We start from the raw sequence: 21,605 nt of genomic DNA on the forward strand, positions 1-21,605 counted from the left end.
TTCGCTGACTGGTGTTGCTAAGGGATACCACGAAAGTTTTCTGCTAAACATGTTTTTGATCCTTTCTAGCTCCATACGACGCTGCCTTTCAATTATACGAAGCTACCAATCCTAGCTTGACTTATGACCAAGTCTCTCAGGTATGCTTTTGATCATAACTTGATACGCACGTAAACCACTCTCTTATAAACCCCTTTTTGTTTCCTCAAGGTTTTGGCATTCCACGTACTACCGAACTACGTGTTCTCAGAAACCACAACTGCCCCTCTAACCATTGTCCCAACCGCTGCCACTCCTTTACAATCTGTCATCACATACAACAAGGGAACTATATCAATAGCATATGCTAGTTGGTATCAGGCAAACGTCCTTGAAACAATTCATTGCACGAATGGTGTCATCCACGTAGTTAGCAGTGTACTCAACATCCCAGCTGCTCCATCGGCCGCATTGGCAGCTCCAGCTCAACTATCTACATTGTCGGGCGACATTGTTAGCTCTAACTTGGTCTCTACTGTTGATAACGCTGCCGCTGCAACTATCGTAAGCTCGTGCTTCATATGTTATAATGGGAGGACAGACACTCATTTAAAAGCATTTTCTCTAGTTTGCTCCAACAAATGTAGCATTCGCAGCAATCAACTCGTCGGTGTCTGCTCTCACATCAAACCAATTGTCGAATCTGATGGCCTACCACGTAATTCCAGCAATCAAATACTCTCCAAGCTTGACGGATGGGTTATCCTTGACTACTTTGTTGGGTAATACTTTAACTGTATCATTGGCTGGAGGCAAAACTCGAATCTTGGGATACGCTTCGTGAGTCCACTCTCTCGTTCTATTGGATGCAACCTTACTAAACGCAATTCTTTTAGAAATGCAACTGTCTTATTGGCCAACGTACAAACCGCCAATGGTGTAATGCACATCGTAGATACCGTCCTATGGCCAAACTGGAATGCAATCCCAACACCTGTACCTCCAGCAAGCAACCACGCCGTAAAATTCGGCGGAGGAATAATGGCTGTAGTTGTCGCATCTGTCGGTGCAGTAATGCTCCTTGCATAATTAGAATGACAGCTTTCGTTGGCACAGTTTTGGATTTTTTTAAACGGTGGAAAAAAATGAAAAATTAGCATTGTATGAAGGATCTCATATTTACGTCTCTACTACATTATTTCGAATACAAATATTTTGTGCAACCAATGGTTTGGGCAGTCGTGTTTGTGTGGTGCAGTTTTGAGAAATCGAAACTTTGTTTCAAAATGTTTCCGTTGACGCAAACAAGCAATAATGATCAAGTTTTCACTCTTGAAACGTCGAAACAAGCTTGAGAACGCAGGATCACGTAAATTTGATACCTACATGCACCTAAGTTTGACCTCTTATCTCAACTCCATGATCAAACGAGACTTCGCCGCCTGTAACGTAATTTATCGCAACGTGACGATACTTTTGGACTACATTGAAGCTCAAGGACGTCATGCAAGAATGAAGGATCGTCTGATCAAGGACACTAAAGCTGCAAATCAACGGAAACTCGAAATTGATAGTAAGTCAACATTCATCGAAATATCTGAAACGTACATGGTTCGAAACAAAAGTCTCTGACACCGACTCGATATAGGTTTGATGGACATTGAAATTCCAAGTTCAAATCTCGAAGACCTCATTTCTCAGTTCTATGAGGTTCACGGACGTCGTGAGCGAGGCTAGTTGGCGTCCAATGAAGGTCGAGATGTCCGAACTTGTAAAACGAGACGACGACGACTGCACTACTCATGTAATAATGTAATGTTTACGTCCTTTAACGATGTAAAGAGAAACTGTTTGCAAAACACAAATCAGAGCTAGTTGTTTTGGTTATATGTTTTATTCAAGCACTCATTGTTTTATCACACATTATATAAAAACATTAGGGTTTTCAGACAGCTATAAGTGCCGTCGATAGCAATTACCACTACCACTAAACTTTTACAACTTCTCTTATACTGGGAAGTTAAGAGATACCCTGTTATTGCTACCAGCAGGTGGTGGCAACAACCCCTTAGCTTTAGAATCAGCACACAATCGGTTCCAGTCACTTGGCAACTGTGTTTTGGCTAATGCTTCTTGTCCTTCAACCATCGTCATTAATAAACCAGCCGCTAAGTGCCAGTCAACGTGACAATGGAAGGTCCATGTTCCTGGATTGTTGGCCTCAAATCGCATCGTCATCCAACCCACTGGTGGTGCAGCTGCAACGTCACGAATTGGTGGGTAGTTGAGGCCAGTTGTGGCTTGGATTGCCGCGTCAATGTCGGATATGATGGGGAGGATGTCTGTGCCGTTGACTTGCTGCATGGCTCCACGACCCAGTATTTGTGCGTTGTGGCCGTGGAAATGGCTATTAAGATGAAAATTTTAGAGCCGGTTTGCATACTTGCTTGAAACTAATTGGAAACACCAACTTACAATGGATGAGGAACTGTTTCATGGTTGACAAATGTTATTTCAACAACATCACCAAGTGTGAGAGGTACAGCATTCCATTGACGGGCAAAATTGCCGGAACTGGTGTCGGTTACCAAATTGCCAGATTTGGCACCATCAATACTGAGTTGAAGTGCGGTGTTGTTGTCTGGGTGCCATGATGAAGCTCCAAATCTCTTGACCCATTGACCGTTGACGTAATGGTAGAGCCATACGAACGCATAGTTGCTGCCAGTTGCAACGTCATTGTCAAACTATTAAATATTAATTTGGTAGGATGTTAGAAACTTAAATCTTCGGGCCCTTCTGTTAGGACATATTCAGATCGTTTTTTCATCTGAAATTTGACTTCGGGCATTTCAGATCTTTTTTTTTAATGTGAAATTTGACTTACTCGGAATTCAAACATATATCGTTGGGCTGGTGTAGTAGGTGTGATTTGTAAAGCAGGGATGTGACCAAGAGGTTTGGGCCATGTAAAGGTAGTAACGTTTGTTGCATCAGCTAGCGAGACAAAGCCCTGCGAGTCCAAAATAGTAGCATTTTGTGCAGCAATTTGAGTCACTGGGACATCTTCTCCAACAATCAAGTATCCGATGACGGTGGGGTTGAGATTTGGGTTGACGTACTGAACACGAGAGCGATGTTATGTTAGTTTTCTCGTAGCAGATAGTGCTACTGAAACGAGTACTTACTGGATAGAACTGAGATTGCATGGTAGCATTGATAACGTATCTTCCCTCTTCGACTCCTTGATCAGATGGGGCCAAGTAGAAGGTCACACGTTGAGCAATATCTAAAACATCGTTACAAGTCAGCGTATAATTTCAACACACCTTCAAATATCACTGGGAACTCACCAACGAGAAGAGTATCAACAGGAGTAGGATGAACATCAGTACCATCCAATTCAACAATAACAAACTTGATTCCATCGATTTTCAAAATCCATGAAGTGAAAGCGGAATGGTTGATGACACGAACACGGTATCGACCATCAGCAGCAACCTTGACCTCAGCGTATTGGTCGTGGGTACAGACTGATGTGTTTGGAATCAAGCCGGCAGCGAGGAGTCCAGAGCAGTTGTATTGTCCTTTACCGTTAATGAGGCCAGATTCTGGCACTGGTTCGGCACCTGTTGGATTGTTGATTGGGTCCTAATTGTATGTGTGATGGTTTAGCTGATGGTTTAGCAAGGAAGCGAGGAGGGTGCTTACAAAGAATTGTTGCAACAGAGTTGAGCCGTTTAAGTGGTACCAATCACCAAGCGTTATAACTCGGTCTGAAGCACCAGCAGCAATGGTCTTGTCATGAGCAGACATCAAGATGATGGGACCACGACTGGGTAAATATTTGTGGTGTGAGTCAAGGGAACCATGTTTTGAGTTCGCGTTGGATGTGCATTTACCTTCCATGCTCGTACTGTGCATCGTAGTGAGAGTGATACCAGTACGTTCCGTGTTGCTTGATTTGGAAGGTGTACGTGAACGAATCGCCAACAGGAATGGGACATTGCGTAACGTATGTAGCTAAGAGTTGTAGCTCAAAGTGAGCAATCACATTCAAATGTGTTGACAATGGATTTGTCAATAGTTACCTCCATCAGCATAGGGTGTAACAGATTGGAAGAGACCGTGCCAGTGCATAGATGTTGGTTCACTCAGTTGATTCACGACATTGATAGAGACAGTATCGCCCTACGAAAAATGAGAGAGAAGTGTCAATAACTTAAAAGCTGAATTGGAAAGTGAGAGTGCAAAACTTTCATACTTCAGTGGCAACCAAGGCTGGACCAGGAAAGACACCATTGATTAATATGCCTTGATTAAAGACGAATCCATCCGCGGAAACGTTTCCAAGTGTGAGAACCATAGTGTAGTACTTGACACCATTGACTTGGGTAAATGGGAGTGAAGCAGTACCTAATTCCGGTTATAGACATTGTCAGCCTTAGATAAAATTTCGGACGGGACTAGAATGCAATTCGTGTTCACACAAAACTCACCACCCAAGTTATACACAACTCCTCCACCACTAAGTTCACCACCACCATTGTGATCATAATCAGAGGAACCATCGTCATCACCATGAGAATTGTGATTACTACCACCGTGATCATTGTTATTGTAACTTGATTCTTTTTGATCATCTTTGTGCCAGCCTCCTGCGTTTACAGAAGCGAATGTTGCAAGTGCTAAAGCACAAAATGTGGTGGTAGTCAACCTCATGGCTTGGTTCTCTCTGTGGTGCTGAGTTTGTGGAATGTCAGAAGTTAGACGAGTGGTGAAGTTAAGGCACCCCCACCCAAAATATCCTGATGTTTGGCAACAATATACGGTTTTGATCCCAAAATAGAATCAAAACCTAATCTAGTAGTGACAATCACGTTTTGTCATAGCAACCGTATAATGCTTGCAAACAATACCACATTGCGGTAATGCATTTCCGTGAAGAGAATGAAATTGGTGGGGTGATCGTGGTTTGCGTCGGTTCAATAGATGGTGAATATTTTCAGCAAGAACCGTGTCTATCAACTTATCAGATTAATTCATCCGCCAAAAATGATATCCAACCAATGAAAATGACATTTGAAGCTGTAAGCTTTGTTCGCGTGTCCTCAATTGAAGTGTAGATGAAGTTGAAGGGTTACAAGAAAACACTGGTTGCTTGACAGCAGCCGACGCGAGGAGCAATATGAGCTACATTGATCAAGCATCTTAATTGTCGTCCTATCCATGTGGGGGATTGCCACGGTCTCCTGAAATGCGGTTCTGCCATCCACATCGTGACACCAGCTATGTAGAGCCTAAAAACGCTCTACTTTCTCAGGTAGGGTCATACGTCGCAGAAAATACCATATCCCGTCAGCTCTGTGAAGTCAAGCTGCGACCGGCGCGGGCAGTACTGGGGTGAGAGATCACCCAGGAATTCCGCGTACTCTACTTTTTGCGTATCGACTTCAATTTTTTTCTAGCTTCCTAAAGTGATTTGATTTATGTAGTAATACTGGTGTATTCAATTAGCTGTACTGCTATATGATAGTCATCTTCCAGTAGGTCGTTTGAGATGCTGTATTGGAAGCAAGTGTTGGAGTGCGGCAAAATCGCAAAATCCAATTTCAGCACACAGAGAGTTATTACCAGCTAATTTTATGCTAATTTTAGCAAAAGTTTCAAGACAGAAGTCACCCTACGCCCGTTTCATGTAAGCATGCTGTCTCCTAGATCGCTCTTCTCCACAAATAAATTATGTTGCTGAACCTCAAACTTCATGACGCAAGCATCTCAAAGTCTCGAACTTTGGCTCACACTTAATAAACTCAATAAAAAAGATAATTTGTAAGTCTTCAAGCTATGATTTTACTTAGTCAAGTCATCTGTAGAAGCTGTATCTTTGATCGCAGCAAAGTGGGAAAGATCATCCTCTCCGCTAATATACGTACATGATCTCAAGCAGCTATCGTAGAAGCTGCATTCCTTCCTGACTGTTGAATGACTGACATACTGACCTTTATGCTTACATAATAGGCCTGGCTACAAGGAAGACCAGCAGGGTCTCATCGTGATGCCTTCTCAGCTGTTGCCAACATGGTAGGTCAACTGTTGCAGTACGCTCCAATATGCATTTCTTCTTCAAGTCTCATCCTTACAGACATATTGACTGTTTGTACCTTAGGGGGCTGATGCTCCCGAAACCGAAAACAAGGAAGCTACCAAGTCCAAAAGTCCAAGAAGTAAACCATTTCATAAGCTTCAATTTATCGTTGCCATCTTATACTGCTGCTCCTTATAATTTTGTCCGTTGTTGATGCTTGACCAGTTGCTATAACGTCCAATATGGAAAGATAATCCTGTGAATAAGTAAATCCCACAAAGAACAAGAATTTGCTTCGTGGCATATTTCGTAACTGTATGCTACGACGTTGTTTGATGACACAGAGGGCAATGATCCATGGTGTCAGGAGGAGGTGTTTCCGACGTTATGCTTCCACCCCATTTTTCGATGCTACTCAAAGTTATGACACAGAGTAGCCCATTTACCACAGACTGAAGATCTATTGGAGATATTCGACAACAAAATAATAGAATCAGCTGCATCTTCAGCTTGCGGGATATGGTTTTGCTATTTGAAGATGTGTCGGAACTGAATTGCCAGGAGGTCTCCGTGCAGACACGGAGAGATCAAAGTAGGTATAGGTAAACTCAATTGCGAGGATAGGAAGCCGAAAGAATAGAAAGCCATTAGGTTATCGACGTCAGCGTAGAGGCAGACACAATTGGCAATTGTCCACCGTCAGACGGAGAGGTACTAGCTACACCGGCTCCATCCGCAGTGATTTCATTGGGCTAATTCAAGTCACGAAACACGTCCATTTCGTTGGAAAGTGTCTTCATTCTCGATTTGGGACTTTTCGTTTTTCTCGACTTACTAAACTTGCTTTCATCCTCCGCCTGAGAAGAACGAGTTGATTGAAGCTTGCAAGTAGCTCTTATCAAGCTGGTATCGTTAGGAAGCGCACGCTGGCAGTAGCCACCCAATTCGGAGGTTTCAACTGGTCTCGAGATGGGGACAAGCTTGTTTCTTCAAGTTTCACACTTGTTTCAGGAAGCTGAGACATATAAGGAAGCTTCAAGATATCAGGTATGAATGATTCGGAACTGGTGCTTCTATTTGTCTCGAACTCGAATGTAGTCCTCTGATAAGCATTTTGGTTTTCCAAGCTTGCCCTTTTCAATCTCAAACGATGTCTGTCGCTCATTGAAGACGGTCTCTCCTCGAACAAGAGTAAGCTACGTCAGATATCGTTACTGACAAAGCGGCTCGCTATGGGTTTGACATCAACGGCTAGGATCTAACCTTTCATTCTGCCAGCAGATGATCAAACTTTAACTGGTTTGTTGACTCGGTGCCAGATGCTTAAGGTTGAGGTCGAAGCCTCCATGGAGAACAGGAAGGGACCTGCATCGTCAACAACTTCTCTCACAATCCCACCGGCAACAACAACAACTCAGGAAGTCAGTAAGTTGCGAGTGGGCTTGCTACACGAATTGCATTCAGATTGGAGACTACTATTCGATCAGACACACGCTTGTTGAGATTCGATCACTTGGATCTCGAAACGGGCAACACTACTGAAATGTTATGTTTGTATAACAGTACTACGCACATTTAGGTCCACCAATTACGCCCGGAAGTACGAGCGTCAGTAGTTCTCCCAAAAGCTCTCTTCATACTATACCAGAACTTCCTCCAGTTATACCGAGAGCTTCATCAGTGGCGTTACGTAGGCCACAATCCGAAATACAGACATCGTCACCAACTCTATCAGCAGATATCGCAATGCCAATGCCCGTGTTGAGACCCAGGCCTCAACCTGATGGCATACAGCCTCGTCCGAAATCTCTTCCTGTAAATATGTCCATGACCCCTGATATACCTATGTCCCCCTTGATTGTAAAATATCGAGAGCTCTCCTCACAGTTATCCCAATCAACGAAACCTATCGACGATCAGCAACAGCAGCACCCGCAGATACCTACGAGACCAATGGCTGGTTTCAACGTAGTCGGGAGGAGTAGAGCAAAGAGTATATCTGAAGCTGAGGAGCTACCATCACCAGTATCTCAACTTCGTAGAATGTCGAAGGCTTCAGTCTCTACGACGGATTTGCCATCATTGAATCTGCAACAACCTGCAAGAGCTGATTCCGATACCATACGAATGCAAATGGCCAAAATCCTTGCTCAATTGCAATTATCTGTCACGTCAACGTCCATCCTAGCTTTTAGAACGAGTCTCGTGGCATACCAAATGACCCTCATTGTACATTCCCTCTTTCTAAAAATCGCACCAAACGACTTTTTAAAGCATAAACCACCTCATCAACCCTCATCATCGATACACGCCTCTACGGAATTCTTCAACTATACCACTCGAATAATCGAGAGCTCTGTACTAGAACCTTTATTACCGATAGATAGAGCCAGCTGTATTCATTCCTGGATAAAAGTCGCTGCTTGCTTCTATGGATTACGAAATATGCAATCACTTAAGGCAGTCATCGCAGCTCTAGGAACTCCACCCATGGTCCGACTAAGAAAGACATGGGCTCTAGTACCACGTAAAGATCTAGCCACACTGAAAGGCTTGAAAGAACTCGTATCTGAAGATGATAATTACGCGCAGTATCGAGAATGGCTCAAAACCAATACTAGACGACCAACAGTGCCTTATTTAGGTGTCTGGTTGCATGATTTGACATATTTGACTGCTGCTCTGTCTAAGGAGGGCAGCACTGGTATATCTAATGATAGACGAGTCAAAGAAGTACTTGATCAGATTGGCTTTTGTGCTGGTGGTGGTCGTTATTCAAAGGATGATTTGCGAGAATTGGCCAGTAGCTCATCATTTGGCTGGATTGGACGTCGAGGTGGAGCATTGAATCCTAATGCACCTGAAGAAGTTATTGCAGTCCTGAAGGATCTTGATGAGGTATAGCATTGAAACTGTCTCGTCTTCCTGTCGCCACGAATGGCGTCGTAAGTTTTATGATCATTCAGGTTGCAATGCTGATTGATTTCGCTCGTCGTTAGGATTCCATGGGCCTGTTTGTCTCGCATTGGATTCTGTCTCGAAAATGGCAATCAGAACGAGACGTAGACGAATTGTCCCTAGCGCGAGAGCCCAAGACCGATAATCTAGCTACAAGTCGTGATCTAACTGGTATATTGGCAGGCGTGACTCCATCAGCAGCCACGGCCTCTATAGATGATTTCGCCCCAATCAATCCAATGTCACCATCAGATCCTCATTGGCGGGCTAGTCAGGACTTTGCTGATTATCTTGTAGGCGTGGGTCTAGACTTCTCTCCAGCTGAATTAGAGCAAGTCATGGCATTCTCTGATACTCGAAAGCGAGGGTCCAATACCTCATTGTTTGACGCCTTTAGAAGTGCTACGGGACTGTCGAGAACACCCAGTAGGCCTGCTTCTGTAGCAACATCAGCAGAATCACCTAAACTAGAATCTATTCGAGCAGCGTCGGGTACATTAAGTAGACCAAGGTCTCGATCTGGCCCCGTAAATCCAGACGGAGTATTGCAAAGGCCTATACATCCAGAAGGTGTATCTCGCAGTTACCCATCAAACAATGACCCGTATAATCGATCTTCTGTAGCCAGCTCTCTTGCCTCATCGATGGAAGGAAGTGATGATTGGTCTATAGGGTCAGCTCCTGATATTATAGAACACGGAGACAATTTGACGAATTCACCTAATGAATTACGTCCTGTACGATTGGATCGAACACGTAGAGGCTCGTCACCTCCTAGAATGACACCGATAGCTCCATATTTGGGTCCATCTCCCAAAGGATCTCCCATATCCACAAGCTTTGGGTAAGCAACCAATCTGTTTCAGTAAATGATGCTATGAAATGAACTCTGACCACCATTTTGCTTTTGTAGTGCGGATAGTGTAAATACCAAACCCGCAACAATCCCACTACCAGCTAGACCTCGTCCCAGTGTAACAATACCACCAAAACCCGCATTAAAGAGTCCTCCGCCGAAACCCGCTAGATCCGGAAGGAACTTGAATTTAACTCCCTCTTCGCCAATATCACCAATTGCAAATGGAGTCAGTATGTTATGGAATGGAGTCAGTGGAGAGCAACAAAAACAGCCTCCATTGCCCCCTAGACCTGCACCGTAAAATGGAAAACTGAACACTTGTACATCTTACATAAGAGTCTGTCTAAAAATGTAACTAAAGTTTGTCTACAAAATGGAACTGTGACCATCATGAAGAGTGACTATCGACGAAAATTGTTGCAAAGTAGTACAAATGGGTGTTCAGAATGTAAACCGATGCTGAGAGTGTCCGGTCGCAAACATTGAAGCATTTTTCCAGGCAATGTGACAGAACCAATTGCTAGGATCTAGGATAGGGTAGATTCCACATATGCGAATCTGACGTCCTTGTCTTCATCAAAAGGCTCCATACAAGATATCTTGACGAAAAGTTCTTGTCGCTGGAACAAATATGATCAGAATTGAAAATTCAAAAACTAATTAAGACACTCTATTTTGATAAGGCGCGGATCTCAAAGGCCTTCTGCTCGTCGCAATTCATTCAAACAACCTTTTATCCAATGAATGTAAGCCCTCCACAAGCCACACGCATTGATTGCCTCGCAGCCAAAGTTCACCCGAAGCTGTCACTATATTGCTGCTGCATGGGTCAAGTCTCAGGTGGTTCGCGATAATGTCTCATCTGGATTTGTTTTTCAGCGGATTGACGTGCCTCCTGACCAACATGCTGCAGCCCTCCACACAGTATTAACAACAAAGCACGTGATAAAAGGCCCACCAATGAGATCATAGCTATATATTTTAAAGATTGAGAGCCAAAAACGATTATAATACAAGATTGGATTCGTCCCCCTCCCACACTATCTCGCATCTCGACTCAAATACTGATCTAATTCGTCCATCATTCCAGATGATGAGAAGGCATCGTCACTCATTAGCGATATGGGTCTCGATGAGCCGAAACCAAAGTCACTGCTGTTGATACTACTTGCGTTACTGGCATTGCTTAGATTCCTGGTAACGGGAGTTACAGACGCGCCTCGTTTCGGTGCTACTATAGCTGGTTCAGTGCTTGTGCTTCCTGAGAATGATGGCATTGGCGGTGGTTCTGCGAATTGTGGTGGTAGTGGAATGTTGTTTCGGCCTGTTATTGGTGGTGGCGATGTCAAATTACCTGTTTGCAAGAAAGCATGAACGTTAGGATACAAGAGTACATTTAGAGACGTTCATTCAAACTCAAATTTACCTGACAATGAAGTGACCTTGTGTGCATTTACAGCTGGTGCTCCATGTCCACTAGTTCCAGCATACGATGAATTCGAGCTAGAGTAATTCAAACTACTAGAGGCGTGCGACGAGCTCGAAGCCGATGTTGGATACTGTGTCATGCTAGGATACGACGTTTGCACGGGGCTGACCACGGTGTTGCTCATAACCATTCCAGATCTACTAGACATTGGCGACGATGTCGATGGTGCCATACCAGCGGATCTAGACGAAGCTTGAGTTACGGGTAACAATCGTGGTGTTGGCGCGTGTCTTCTAGTAGGAGACGGAGGACTATTAGGTGGCGTGATTATCATTGGTGAAGAAGTTGTTGATGTAGGGGATGTAGGTCTTGTTTCACCCAACGCTCGTGGGCCAGCCACTCGCGAAGGTCTAGGTAACGGCGAAACTGCAGTTGATAATTGGGGAGATTGTGGTGGTGATGCTGATGATGCCGCAGATGATGATGATGTCACCGAGTAATCGAGGGATGGATTGGGACTATTACTAAAACCATAACTATTAATTATATCGTCACTACTACTATATAAGTATGGGCTATCAGATCCCAGGCTGACTGGAGACCGCCCAGGATCCGATGTGAAGATTGGTTGTGGTGCCTGTATCTCTCCGTCTCGAGGTTTGAGATCCTTTAATGGATCCCGCATCTCTGACGGAGCAAATGCTCTCATTGGTATATCCCTCGGGCCTGCATTCTTCAGGTCCTTGAAAGGGTCTCTCATTTCATGTTGCACTGGTTGTCTCGATCCGTCTTTTACATCTGGTCTATATGTATGTAGTTCTACCATCTTGTTCACAGAGACATTCTCATCCTCCAATGATTGTGTCGAGTTTCTGTTGGCAGCCTTGGTGCTGATTACCGAGGATCGTCTAAAGAAGCTCGTCAAGCGAGATAGAGTTCCTGGACTAGGCATTGGTTCTATGTTGGCAGCAGACGGTGGTGCTTTGCCCAATATTTTAGCATGTACCGAATATCGCCCGTCCTTTGACAAGTCTTGATAGTCCCATTCACGACTTTTTTCCCTTGCTTTGCGTACATCGTCAGGATTTGCAAGAGTCCAGTCGTCTGCCAACTCTGGATGCTCTTTTATCTTTTTCAGATACTAATCATACCAGATATTTGAATGCGGTTAGCATATAACTCGCCTGGAAAGGGTGGAGCGTCATCAAAACTTGCCTCCTTGCGTTGTCGCCGTTCGTCCAGCGCTCTACGAATATCGTCTCTACGGCGATAAGCGACCAGGCCGACAGGCACTCCAACAGCCAGCAATAAAGCTAATACCACTAGACCAAATATAACGAGACCAGCTTCCGTTGCGCTTCCAAGATTAAAGAGAATATGGGCCTGTGCAGGGCTAGCGATGGCTGGTATATTGGTATAGACAGCAGGACGAGGAGACCTAATAGGTATGGGGACGATGTACAAACTTGCAGCTGCAGGTGATGCTGCCTGTATCAAGGAGAGCCAGAATGTGTTAAAACATATTGGAAAGAACGAATGCAAACTCTGGACTTACAGCCATGGCTCTAGCTCCGTATCAACTGCAGACCTGCCTACTATCAAGGACAGCTCTCTTCGTGGCCTTCTTTGTGGTTTGAGTTTTGTACGAGGTGGCTCTATTGAACGGTGGTCTTTTCTTTTTTTGACGACACAAGAGCAAACTCCGATATAAAACTGACGATCGCTCAGAGTGAAAAGCTTCGCCTGCACAATTAGAAGCATTTTAATGCTTTGGATCTATTTCTTGCCCTCCTGTCGATCTCGAAACACTTGAAATTCGTGTTTATTGCTTCACGAGTGTACACTTATTTCTCAGGCCTCGTCAATTATGACCTCGTCAATAATATTTTCCGACAAGTTATGGTACATTCTTACAAGGGTCTCGTGCATTCTACCGCATGACGTGTGTCATACATGTCACATCGCTGCAGATCTGGATGTGTGTGGACATTTCTCACGAATATGTCAAAGTGCTTTGACCTCGAGCTTCTCACTCTGAATCATGCACCTATAAAAGGTTGATTCCCATCCCCAACTTTCAAACTCCATACCAACGTCACATCTATCAGCAATCTTGTTCTACACTCAAGTCTGCAACATTACAGTACAAGTACCAACTTAAATCAACATGAAATCCTTCACTGTTGCTCTTCTCTTGTGGGCTTCTTCTGCCTTGGTCTCTGGTCAACAAGGTATTATGACTCTGTCAACTTCGCTTTTTTTTCGCTGCTAGCAACCTCCCGAGGATTTCATCTCAAACCAACACTCACTAACTTCACCGTCCCCGGTTTCTCTAGGAAACGCTCCTCCAGCTACATTCTCTCCTGTACCTGGTGGTGGCCAGTCGGCTCCTTCTCGCTCTGGCGGTGGTATGGCTGGTCAACATATGTCCCCTCAACAATCCGACGAAGCCTTTCACATCGCTCAACACGATGACGAAGGCCCTGAAGGTGTTCGTGTTGCTGGTATGTGTTGTCTTGGACGTTGTGGGTCTGAGCTTTTCTATCAACATCCAATTCATTTTTGTTGGCCTCGCCTTTCTGACTTGCTTTCGCATATAGGAGGAGGAGAATATGGTGGTGGCTACGGCTATGGTGGTGACTCCAAGTTCTATGACGACAAATTCAACTTGCGTCGCAACAAGCACTTCAGTCGCTACAATGATTGTACGCACCCCTTTAACCTCAAGTCTCTTCGACTCGAACGCTAGTTTGTCTAACACGCTCACTTGATTCGACCTAGTGGATGCCAACATTTATGGTTCTTCTGTTGGTGGCATCTTTGGCGGTCCTTTCGCTGGTTATGGTCAAATTCACCGTCACAACTCTCGCCGATTTAGCGACAAGGACCGAATCTACTACAACAAGGACAACTACTACAACAAGGGCTACTACAACAACTACTACTCTCCATATGGTTACTATTTCTAAACTGCTTAAAACTTGGTTGGAGAAGAATCTCGAAGAGGTGACTTGGTTGTTTAAACCGCTGTTGTACATAATACTTGTCTGGGCGAATATGGTGAAATACCAACTGGTCTCCTTTTGAATGTTATCTTAAAACATCGTTTGTCCTCTATTTTCTGCGTTTGCGTGCTTTTTTCGCATTTCTGCATGGTTCGCCACCTTCCTTGCGTACGCACGTGTCAAAACAGTTCAATTTCAACCAATAATCGGATGAACGAATAACAGGATGATTGGCCGTGAAGTCAATAGGTGGTGTCGGCAAACACGTCAACACGCAAATCCTCTGCACACTCAAAAAATCAAGACGCGAGCAAACTCAATGTTCACGAATGAACTGTATGTGAAGGCCGGGTTAGCTATCATTCAGGCTATACTCATTGCTCAAGTTATCGTTCCACCGAACCATTTAGCAGCAGATGATAAGAAAGTCAAGGTACAAACCCATCCACGTGAATTTTCATTATGTTATTTTGCCAGTGTGAACCAAACGAACTACGATAGTCACGCTCTATTATTCAATATAGGAAGTCTGGACACCAATGATCAGTTCCTTCTTTGGCAAACAAACATGGGCTCTCCCTCTTAAGCTGTCAGCTTGGTCATTCTGTCTGATCTCAGCTGCTGGATACATCTGGATTCTATCAAAATCAGTTCCATCGGCTCAAACAGTCACATTATACGACATTGGACTGGCTTCCATTGGAATTCTGGGCTCAGTGATACGATTATGGGCTTTCGCCACACTAGGTCGACATTTCACGTTTGAGATCGGTATCAGGAAGGGCCACAAACTCATTACGGCGGGACCATATGCTCACGTGAGACATCCGAGCTACACTGGTCTTGGGTTTGGAATGCTGGGATACATTGGCTACATGCTACCATTGCAGTTGAGCTGGATTGAGACAACTGGATTGTTACCTCAATGTATTATCAAGACTGCTCCACTGTGGTCTGTATTATCTATCATTGTGTTCGTTGGTCTGGCTACTTATCGTGTCATGAAGGAAGAAGGTAAAAATCCGTTTGACTTCTCGCCTGGATATGGGTTTGCTTGTTTAATAACCATAATTGATCGACTTAGCAATGCTCAAGAAGGAGTTTGGCAAACAATGGGCTGAATTCGCTGCTACCAGAAAGAGGTTTATTCCGTATATCTTTTGACATATTTATAGTGTTGTTCAGAGGCTCCAAGTGTAAAAATGTAAGTAAGTTATCAAAGGTATCGTCTTGAACGGTTTTAGTAACTCGTTCCAGGGATTTTGTGTCCAAGAAACAATCCACACCATTTCTTTGCTGTTGGAGTATTCCAAAATCTGAAGACAACATACTTGCCATAGCTAATCTTCATGTAGCGTAATGAGTCTATCAATCAATGTGGCTTGTGGGGGCTTATATGCCACGAATTTAATTGGGTGGAGGTTGGTTCAAGGGAAAGCGACGAGCAGAAGCACTTTAAAAGCTGTGTTTGAGGATAACAACGTGTCATTATATTTTTGGATGCCATTTCTCGTTGTCGCGGTGACAAGAACAGGTGCATTCGTCGAGATCCCAGAAGCCAAATTTCTGCACTTTGTAGACGGCAGAAATGGATATTGTTGAATTCATATATGGCATATATCATATATGATAGTGCAAGGTTGCCAAGATCCGATTCTCAAAATCAAACGCCCACATTCAAGATCAAATTTTTGGTAAAAGATAATGATGAAGCATACAATACAAACATTTCAGCAAGTTAGGAATAGAATAATACTTTTTAAATGGCAAGCCTGACAGTGACAACTACATTCAAACGAAGGCCGTCAGACGCTTTGACCTCCTGACAAAAACAACAAGATATTCACACACCTTTGAAAGGAGCCATATCCACCAACAAAGCACCCGAAGCATCTCGTTCAACAACGCCTTCCATGTCTTCCAACATATTGCAGAACCTTGCTTCTTTGATCGAGAATAGAGAGGATATCGTGACTCGTCCTCTACCACCATAAGCTTCATATAAACGTAAAATCAAGTCAGCCTGAACTGAAGTTCGAGGCTCTTCAGCAACTTTGATGGTATCCAAGACCACATGACGTGAATCAACTGAAAAGTATTGTTGTATCCCAGTTGATTTTGGGGACGCAACACTACAGAAGGTTGTTAACCAAATCTAGGCACAAAGAGCCGCAAGAAAAGAGACAGAACATCTTCATGAATGGCAAGTACCTTATGTACAAGGGCACGTTGAATTCATATCCAGCTTGGACAACATCAGACTCCATAAAAGTACCTTTATGCGGATACAATGCATATTTGAAGACGTGCTCTCCTAAATCAATTGGAGTGTCAGTACACTTCTGAGAGCTCTGTATTTAAGAATGAATGATACCCAAGTCGCAGTGGGCGTCTGGTGCTTTCGGAGCTCGCAATAGAGACAGTCTCATAATATTCTTGTGTACTGAATATCCATATTTGCTGAAGGGAAAGGCGAATTAGTACAGTATTAAAAAAGCGACGATTTGATGGTTTTTTTCGCTTACCAATCATTCAACAATGCAGCACCATATCCAAATTCACTCAGATCAGCAAACTTATGACCACAGACTTCAAACTTTGCCAAATCCCTATTTGCGATCAAGAAAAGAGTTGAAACAGCAGGCATCTGCAGTTGGATTTGCATTAACCCTTACCAGCTGGTGTTGTAATGAGTAGGGCGCTGTATGAAACCAAACTGAGTCTCGTAAGTAGCAGTATCACACACAATGTCCATAGGAAACTCCACTTTCTAGAAACATTGAAAGAATAGGCGTAAAAAATTAAGGACTTCGGTTTTCGGACTGAAAAAACGCATCCAAGGCTCCTTTACCAAAATCTTGCGATTCTCATTCCATGAAACATATGTATCAAAATCAAGGCGACCACTGGAAGCATTCAATATGATCCTTTGCACTAACTTGCTCGTTTCCGTGATCTGATGTTCTACAGCTAGAACAGCACGCAACGGACCATTCTCGACGACTCTGATGGTTCCTACACCGGCATCCCAGCCTTTTTCAAGATGATAGACTTCTACGTCCTGCGATAAGAGTGGTCAGATTGTGGTGAGTATGAGGAATATGTAGTAAGTTGTGCTTGTTGTTTTACCCACCCACGCATCCCAAAATAGGCACTGATCGTCAAATATCTTGAAGGCGTTGCCCAACGATCCTTTTGGAATCAGTTCACGTCTATGGATAGAAGGTAGAATTATCAGAATCTCTTCGTCCTCGATTCCAAGTTGATTCAATACGCATATAACAGTACCCGTTCACGATATCGAAGAAGCTCACAATTCGACCATGAGCATCAATCGTGGCACGAACAAATGCATTTTCGAGGACTGTCACGCTTTGAGGTCCACCTTGAACTAGTGAACATGATTGGTGCAAATAAATGATCAGTTTCCTGTCCTGGACTGATCTGGAAATTTTGATAATTTATCAGCACCTGTGACATAGTCCCCATCCGACATGGTAAACACGTCAGCGGTACTGGTGCTCACTAACAGACAACCGACAAGAAAACGTATTGTTTTATACTAGTGTACACATATTGCGACCTTCTTCTCACGAACCTGAAACGGGGACGAATCCAGTTGGCAAATAATCAAGCTCAAACGATTTGAATGAATATGATGGAATATCATCGACTAGTTACGATTCAAAATGATACCATAGTGAGTCTTTTTGGGTTGGTCTGCAAACATGCCATAACAAATAACATACCAAAAAACAAAGCATAAAAGCCTTCGACAGAGTACTGCAACACCTTCTCCTTCAGATCAGATGGTATGCGGGAAGATTCCAGTTCTGCAACTTCACCACGACGAGTCCAAGACGTTCCATTGAATACAGTCACACGATGAGCTCCTTGCCCTACCATTGGACTGCCTAGACTCTTCATAGCTTCTTTTCGTAGACTGTTACCGCTCGTCATGACATCGGCATAGAACTAATTCGGCGTTTATGGAATCAGTGCACGAGGGGTTGATAAACAGCAAAATACCAGCATAGATTACCTTCATGACATCATCATAGGCCATTTCAATGGAGGATCCAGGCTGTTATGAACAGAGGTCAGAATCTTTAAACCCCAGAGTTCGATTTTGTTCCCGCAAAAACATCACATACCAAAACATCGTGGAATTGATTAAGAAGCAGCAACTTCCAAAGACGATCAAGTTCTCCTTTAGGATACGAGTAACTCTGAATGCCTTGTGCTACACACAAAGCTCCCAAAATCTCTACATCACGAAGCAGCAACTCTCCCTTCCTATTGTTCTTTTTCACATGGGCTTGAGACGTATATGTGCCTCTGTGAAACTCGAAATAGAGTTCGCCCTTCCATTCCACCAGGTCTCGAGATGTGGCATTCAATTCTTCATAAAATTCGTTAGCATCACTAAATTTGACGGTAGCAGGCAGACCAGCGATTTGAGCAAGACGACGAGTGCGTTCAATCATTGGAGCCAGAGGGCCGCCTAAATCAAATTGTAAGATAAGAGATTCTGGTTTCAGGAGTCCAGCAAGATGAGTCGGCTGTTTTACCTCCACCATCACCGTTTCCAAACAGCATCAGACTTGAAGTACTGTACTCCTTGTCTTTGTTGTTGCCGACACTAGATGCATTCAGCCGTATCAGAATAAGCTGAATGACCAAAAACAAGCCCCCATTTCAAATCGCGCTGAATGTCTTACCCGAATACGACATCCTTGACGGTACATTGAGCATTGTATGTATCCATAGGACTGAAATGTGTCAGTACAGCAGTTTCGTCCAATCCCTTCCACCAAAAGGTAGTATGTGGAAACTTAAAAAAAATCTGTCAGGTTAAGAATGTCTAGGTAACAAAGCTACTAGCAGAATACAAAACCTTGTTGATATTGTTCCACGAAAGCTTTTGCGTGAAAAAGTACTTGAGACCTGTGTCCAAATCGCGTATCAGTGCACGAACAGCGTGAATACGACGCCACATATGACATACCAGAGCCCTTGATGATTTGGGGAAGCTAAAAAGACTGGTTTAGGGCTGGTTATTAAATTGCGCGTAACCAAACACTCACTTGAGAGCAATATCCAAAAGTATCAGGCAACCAAAAGGTAGTACACCTAGATCCAAATCTACTCTCAAAATATCGTTGTCCGTACAGAAACTGGCGGACCATTGCCTCTCCTGCATATACAAAGCTGTCAGTCGATACATGGATACAGGGCCAGAGTCACCTTGCCCTAACCTGAAGGTATATTACAGTCCATTTCAACCCATGTGCCACCAATAGGGACAAAGTTGCCACTTCGAACTTTGGCCTTAATACGTTCGAACAGAGATGGATAAAGAGTTTCAATCCATTCAAATTGTTGTGCTTGCTAGATATGAATGCCAGTCAGAGGGTAATATTGCGAATTGAAAAAGGCGGTTTTTTGCCTTACCGAGCAGGTGAACTTGTATTCAGGATAGTCATCCATCAACCTTAAAAACGTTGCCAATTAACGTCATGTAAATGACTTTGCCTGCACGAAAGTGGTTCACTTACCCGCACTAAGTAAACGAAAGTTAGGCAACAAAAAATGAACAATTGAATCTCTACCAAATTACTCACCTGAGTAGCCCAACTCCTTGCAGCCTTTCGCTTGGTTTCATCATAAGGCCATAACCATGCAGTATCAATATGACTATAAAAACTCCAGCTTAGTTCAGCACCAAGCGATTTACATCGAAGTGAGCCTACCAATGTCCAGTTGCAAAGATCTTGTGCTGTTCAAATCCAAAGTTGGATCGTTTTGCGAAAAAGGCTTGGGAAATATCACGACCAACAGCGATTGAGCTGGGATTACCAGCTTTCACTGCGTTGCAAACAGAGTTGGCAGTATACAAGGCATCAGCAGCGGCTGGTGAGTTCGCTGGTAGTTCCTGTGGATTGATTAATTTATGGATGAGGACTTTGGTGGCAAAACGAAGGGCAGAAGCAATATAAACGATGTCACTCACAGTAGCCATGCCCAACAGAACTATGAAGAATTGTCGAGAAGCAAATTGTCGTTATTCCGTTGACGACTCGAAATGACTTTTCATGGTGACATACCTTCCATATCCCAAAATAAGGCATGGGCCTCTTCATCAGGGACACAGATTTCGGCAGTTTCCAACTTGAATTGTCTAGGAAACAATTGTCGTTATTTTGTTGAAGACTCAAATGACTTTCGTTGGTGACATACCTATCTGCTCTCGGCGCGAAAATCCCACCATTATCATTCCCAAACATGCCATTACAGGCCATCTCAATAAACAAATCAAAGTCTTCACCACCTCGAGCCTGTTTCGTCAATCGATAATCCACGTGGCGGTCACCACCTGAACCACCAGTAAGTCCTTGTAGCGGGACACCATCAGCAGACCATACAAATCCTTCAGAACTTGAATCAAAGTTTAAGATGACGGGTTGACCAGCCCACGATTCAGGTATATGAATGTTGAGTCGAAACCAGTAGGTAAACCATGAAGGGCCAAATTCTTGTCCGACTGATGTCGGTGTGTATGCGCCCTTAATTGCGTCTTGAAAGGTGCTAAAAACACAAAAAATGGCATGAATGATTGGCAATAGTCAAAACACGTGGTTGCTCATTGGTCGAAGTGGTTTTTACATTCGTTGCATGTCTGGAACACCAAATACAGAGAGTTTGACTGCATCTTGACTTGATTTCTTCCATAGAAAACTTCGGAGATTCACGTCAGAGAATTGTCCTATACCCGTAATGTGATCACAACATATTTGTGTGAGTGTTGACTGACATTGCGAACGCGCCGAGAACGTGCATGAAATTGCATGGAACTGCAATGACTTACCTGATTGCATGAATTTCTGCAATCTCTCGACTGTAATTGGACGATGCTTTTGCATAGTGTTTAAATTCGATGTTTGTGAGACAATTGTCTATTGAAAGTTAGAGACGAATTTGGAAAGAGTTAACTCATAATAATTTTGATGTAAATTCAATGAATTATGCTATATTACAATCCGGTACCTTTCCTGTATTCGGTTTGTGAACATAAGGCCGAAACCTCGAGTCTTTAGCTATGGGTTGCATGCTGACACTAAGAGAACGAAGCACCAGTTAATATACGCATTCATATAACGCTTGTTCCCTTCCTTACCGTGCAGCTTACTCCGCTCACGATTTGTCGCTGCAGTGCTCAGTTTGGACAAATGTACGACGTGATCTCAAACTGCAAACACATCAAAGATATGCAAAATTTACGTGTAT

At 43.6% G+C, this 21,605-nt stretch overlaps 4 protein-coding genes across 4 annotated transcripts; 1 reads left to right on the top strand and 3 right to left on the bottom strand.

The window, feature by feature from the left end:
• Window positions 1–1,986: 1,986 nt before the first annotated feature.
• On the bottom strand, window positions 1,987–4,701 carry SmJEL517_g00995 (uncharacterized protein; the record flags this gene model as incomplete). The annotated part of the gene is made up of 10 exons (XM_031166923.1): window positions 1,987–2,386; window positions 2,455–2,726; window positions 2,867–3,100; window positions 3,168–3,268; window positions 3,333–3,630; window positions 3,691–3,814; window positions 3,882–4,002; window positions 4,071–4,170; window positions 4,244–4,395; window positions 4,479–4,701. The coding sequence occupies 10 exons, from the start codon at window positions 4,699–4,701 to the stop codon at window positions 1,987–1,989; spliced, it is 2,025 nt and encodes a 674-aa protein (XP_031027289.1).
• A 353-nt stretch (window positions 4,702–5,054) lies between these two features.
• SmJEL517_g00996 (uncharacterized protein) lies at window positions 5,055–10,185 on the top strand (the record flags this gene model as incomplete). The annotated part of the gene is made up of 7 exons (XM_031166924.1): window positions 5,055–5,069; window positions 6,001–6,063; window positions 6,149–6,206; window positions 7,346–7,492; window positions 7,647–8,965; window positions 9,067–9,869; window positions 9,939–10,185. 7 exons carry the CDS (start codon window positions 5,055–5,057, stop codon window positions 10,183–10,185), a joined length of 2,652 nt encoding a protein of 883 aa, XP_031027291.1.
• A 5,892-nt stretch (window positions 10,186–16,077) lies between these two features.
• SmJEL517_g00997 (uncharacterized protein) lies at window positions 16,078–19,808 on the bottom strand (the record flags this gene model as incomplete). Its single annotated transcript, XM_031166925.1, has 21 exons — window positions 16,078–16,103; window positions 16,170–16,450; window positions 16,530–16,632; window positions 16,693–16,778; window positions 16,844–16,927; window positions 16,994–17,088; window positions 17,170–17,379; window positions 17,452–17,530; window positions 17,607–17,709; window positions 17,790–17,843; window positions 17,917–17,991; window positions 18,068–18,293; window positions 18,361–18,402; window positions 18,473–18,822; window positions 18,890–18,960; window positions 19,040–19,152; window positions 19,216–19,265; window positions 19,327–19,351; window positions 19,406–19,515; window positions 19,577–19,709; window positions 19,773–19,808. The coding sequence occupies 21 exons, from the start codon at window positions 19,806–19,808 to the stop codon at window positions 16,078–16,080; spliced, it is 2,352 nt and encodes a 783-aa protein (XP_031027260.1).
• A 60-nt stretch (window positions 19,809–19,868) lies between these two features.
• SmJEL517_g00998 (uncharacterized protein) lies at window positions 19,869–21,428 on the bottom strand (the record flags this gene model as incomplete). Its single annotated transcript, XM_031166926.1, has 9 exons — window positions 19,869–19,871; window positions 19,943–20,015; window positions 20,072–20,253; window positions 20,332–20,351; window positions 20,426–20,499; window positions 20,559–20,906; window positions 20,985–21,084; window positions 21,187–21,274; window positions 21,366–21,428. The coding sequence occupies 9 exons, from the start codon at window positions 21,426–21,428 to the stop codon at window positions 19,869–19,871; spliced, it is 951 nt and encodes a 316-aa protein (XP_031027284.1).
• Between the last annotated feature and the right edge of the window lie 177 nt (window positions 21,429–21,605).

Source organism: Synchytrium microbalum (genome assembly GCF_006535985.1).
Source record: "Synchytrium microbalum strain JEL517 chromosome Unknown SmJEL517_scf0003, whole genome shotgun sequence".
In the NCBI taxonomy this organism is placed as follows: domain Eukaryota; kingdom Fungi; phylum Chytridiomycota; class Chytridiomycetes; order Synchytriales; family Synchytriaceae; genus Synchytrium; species Synchytrium microbalum.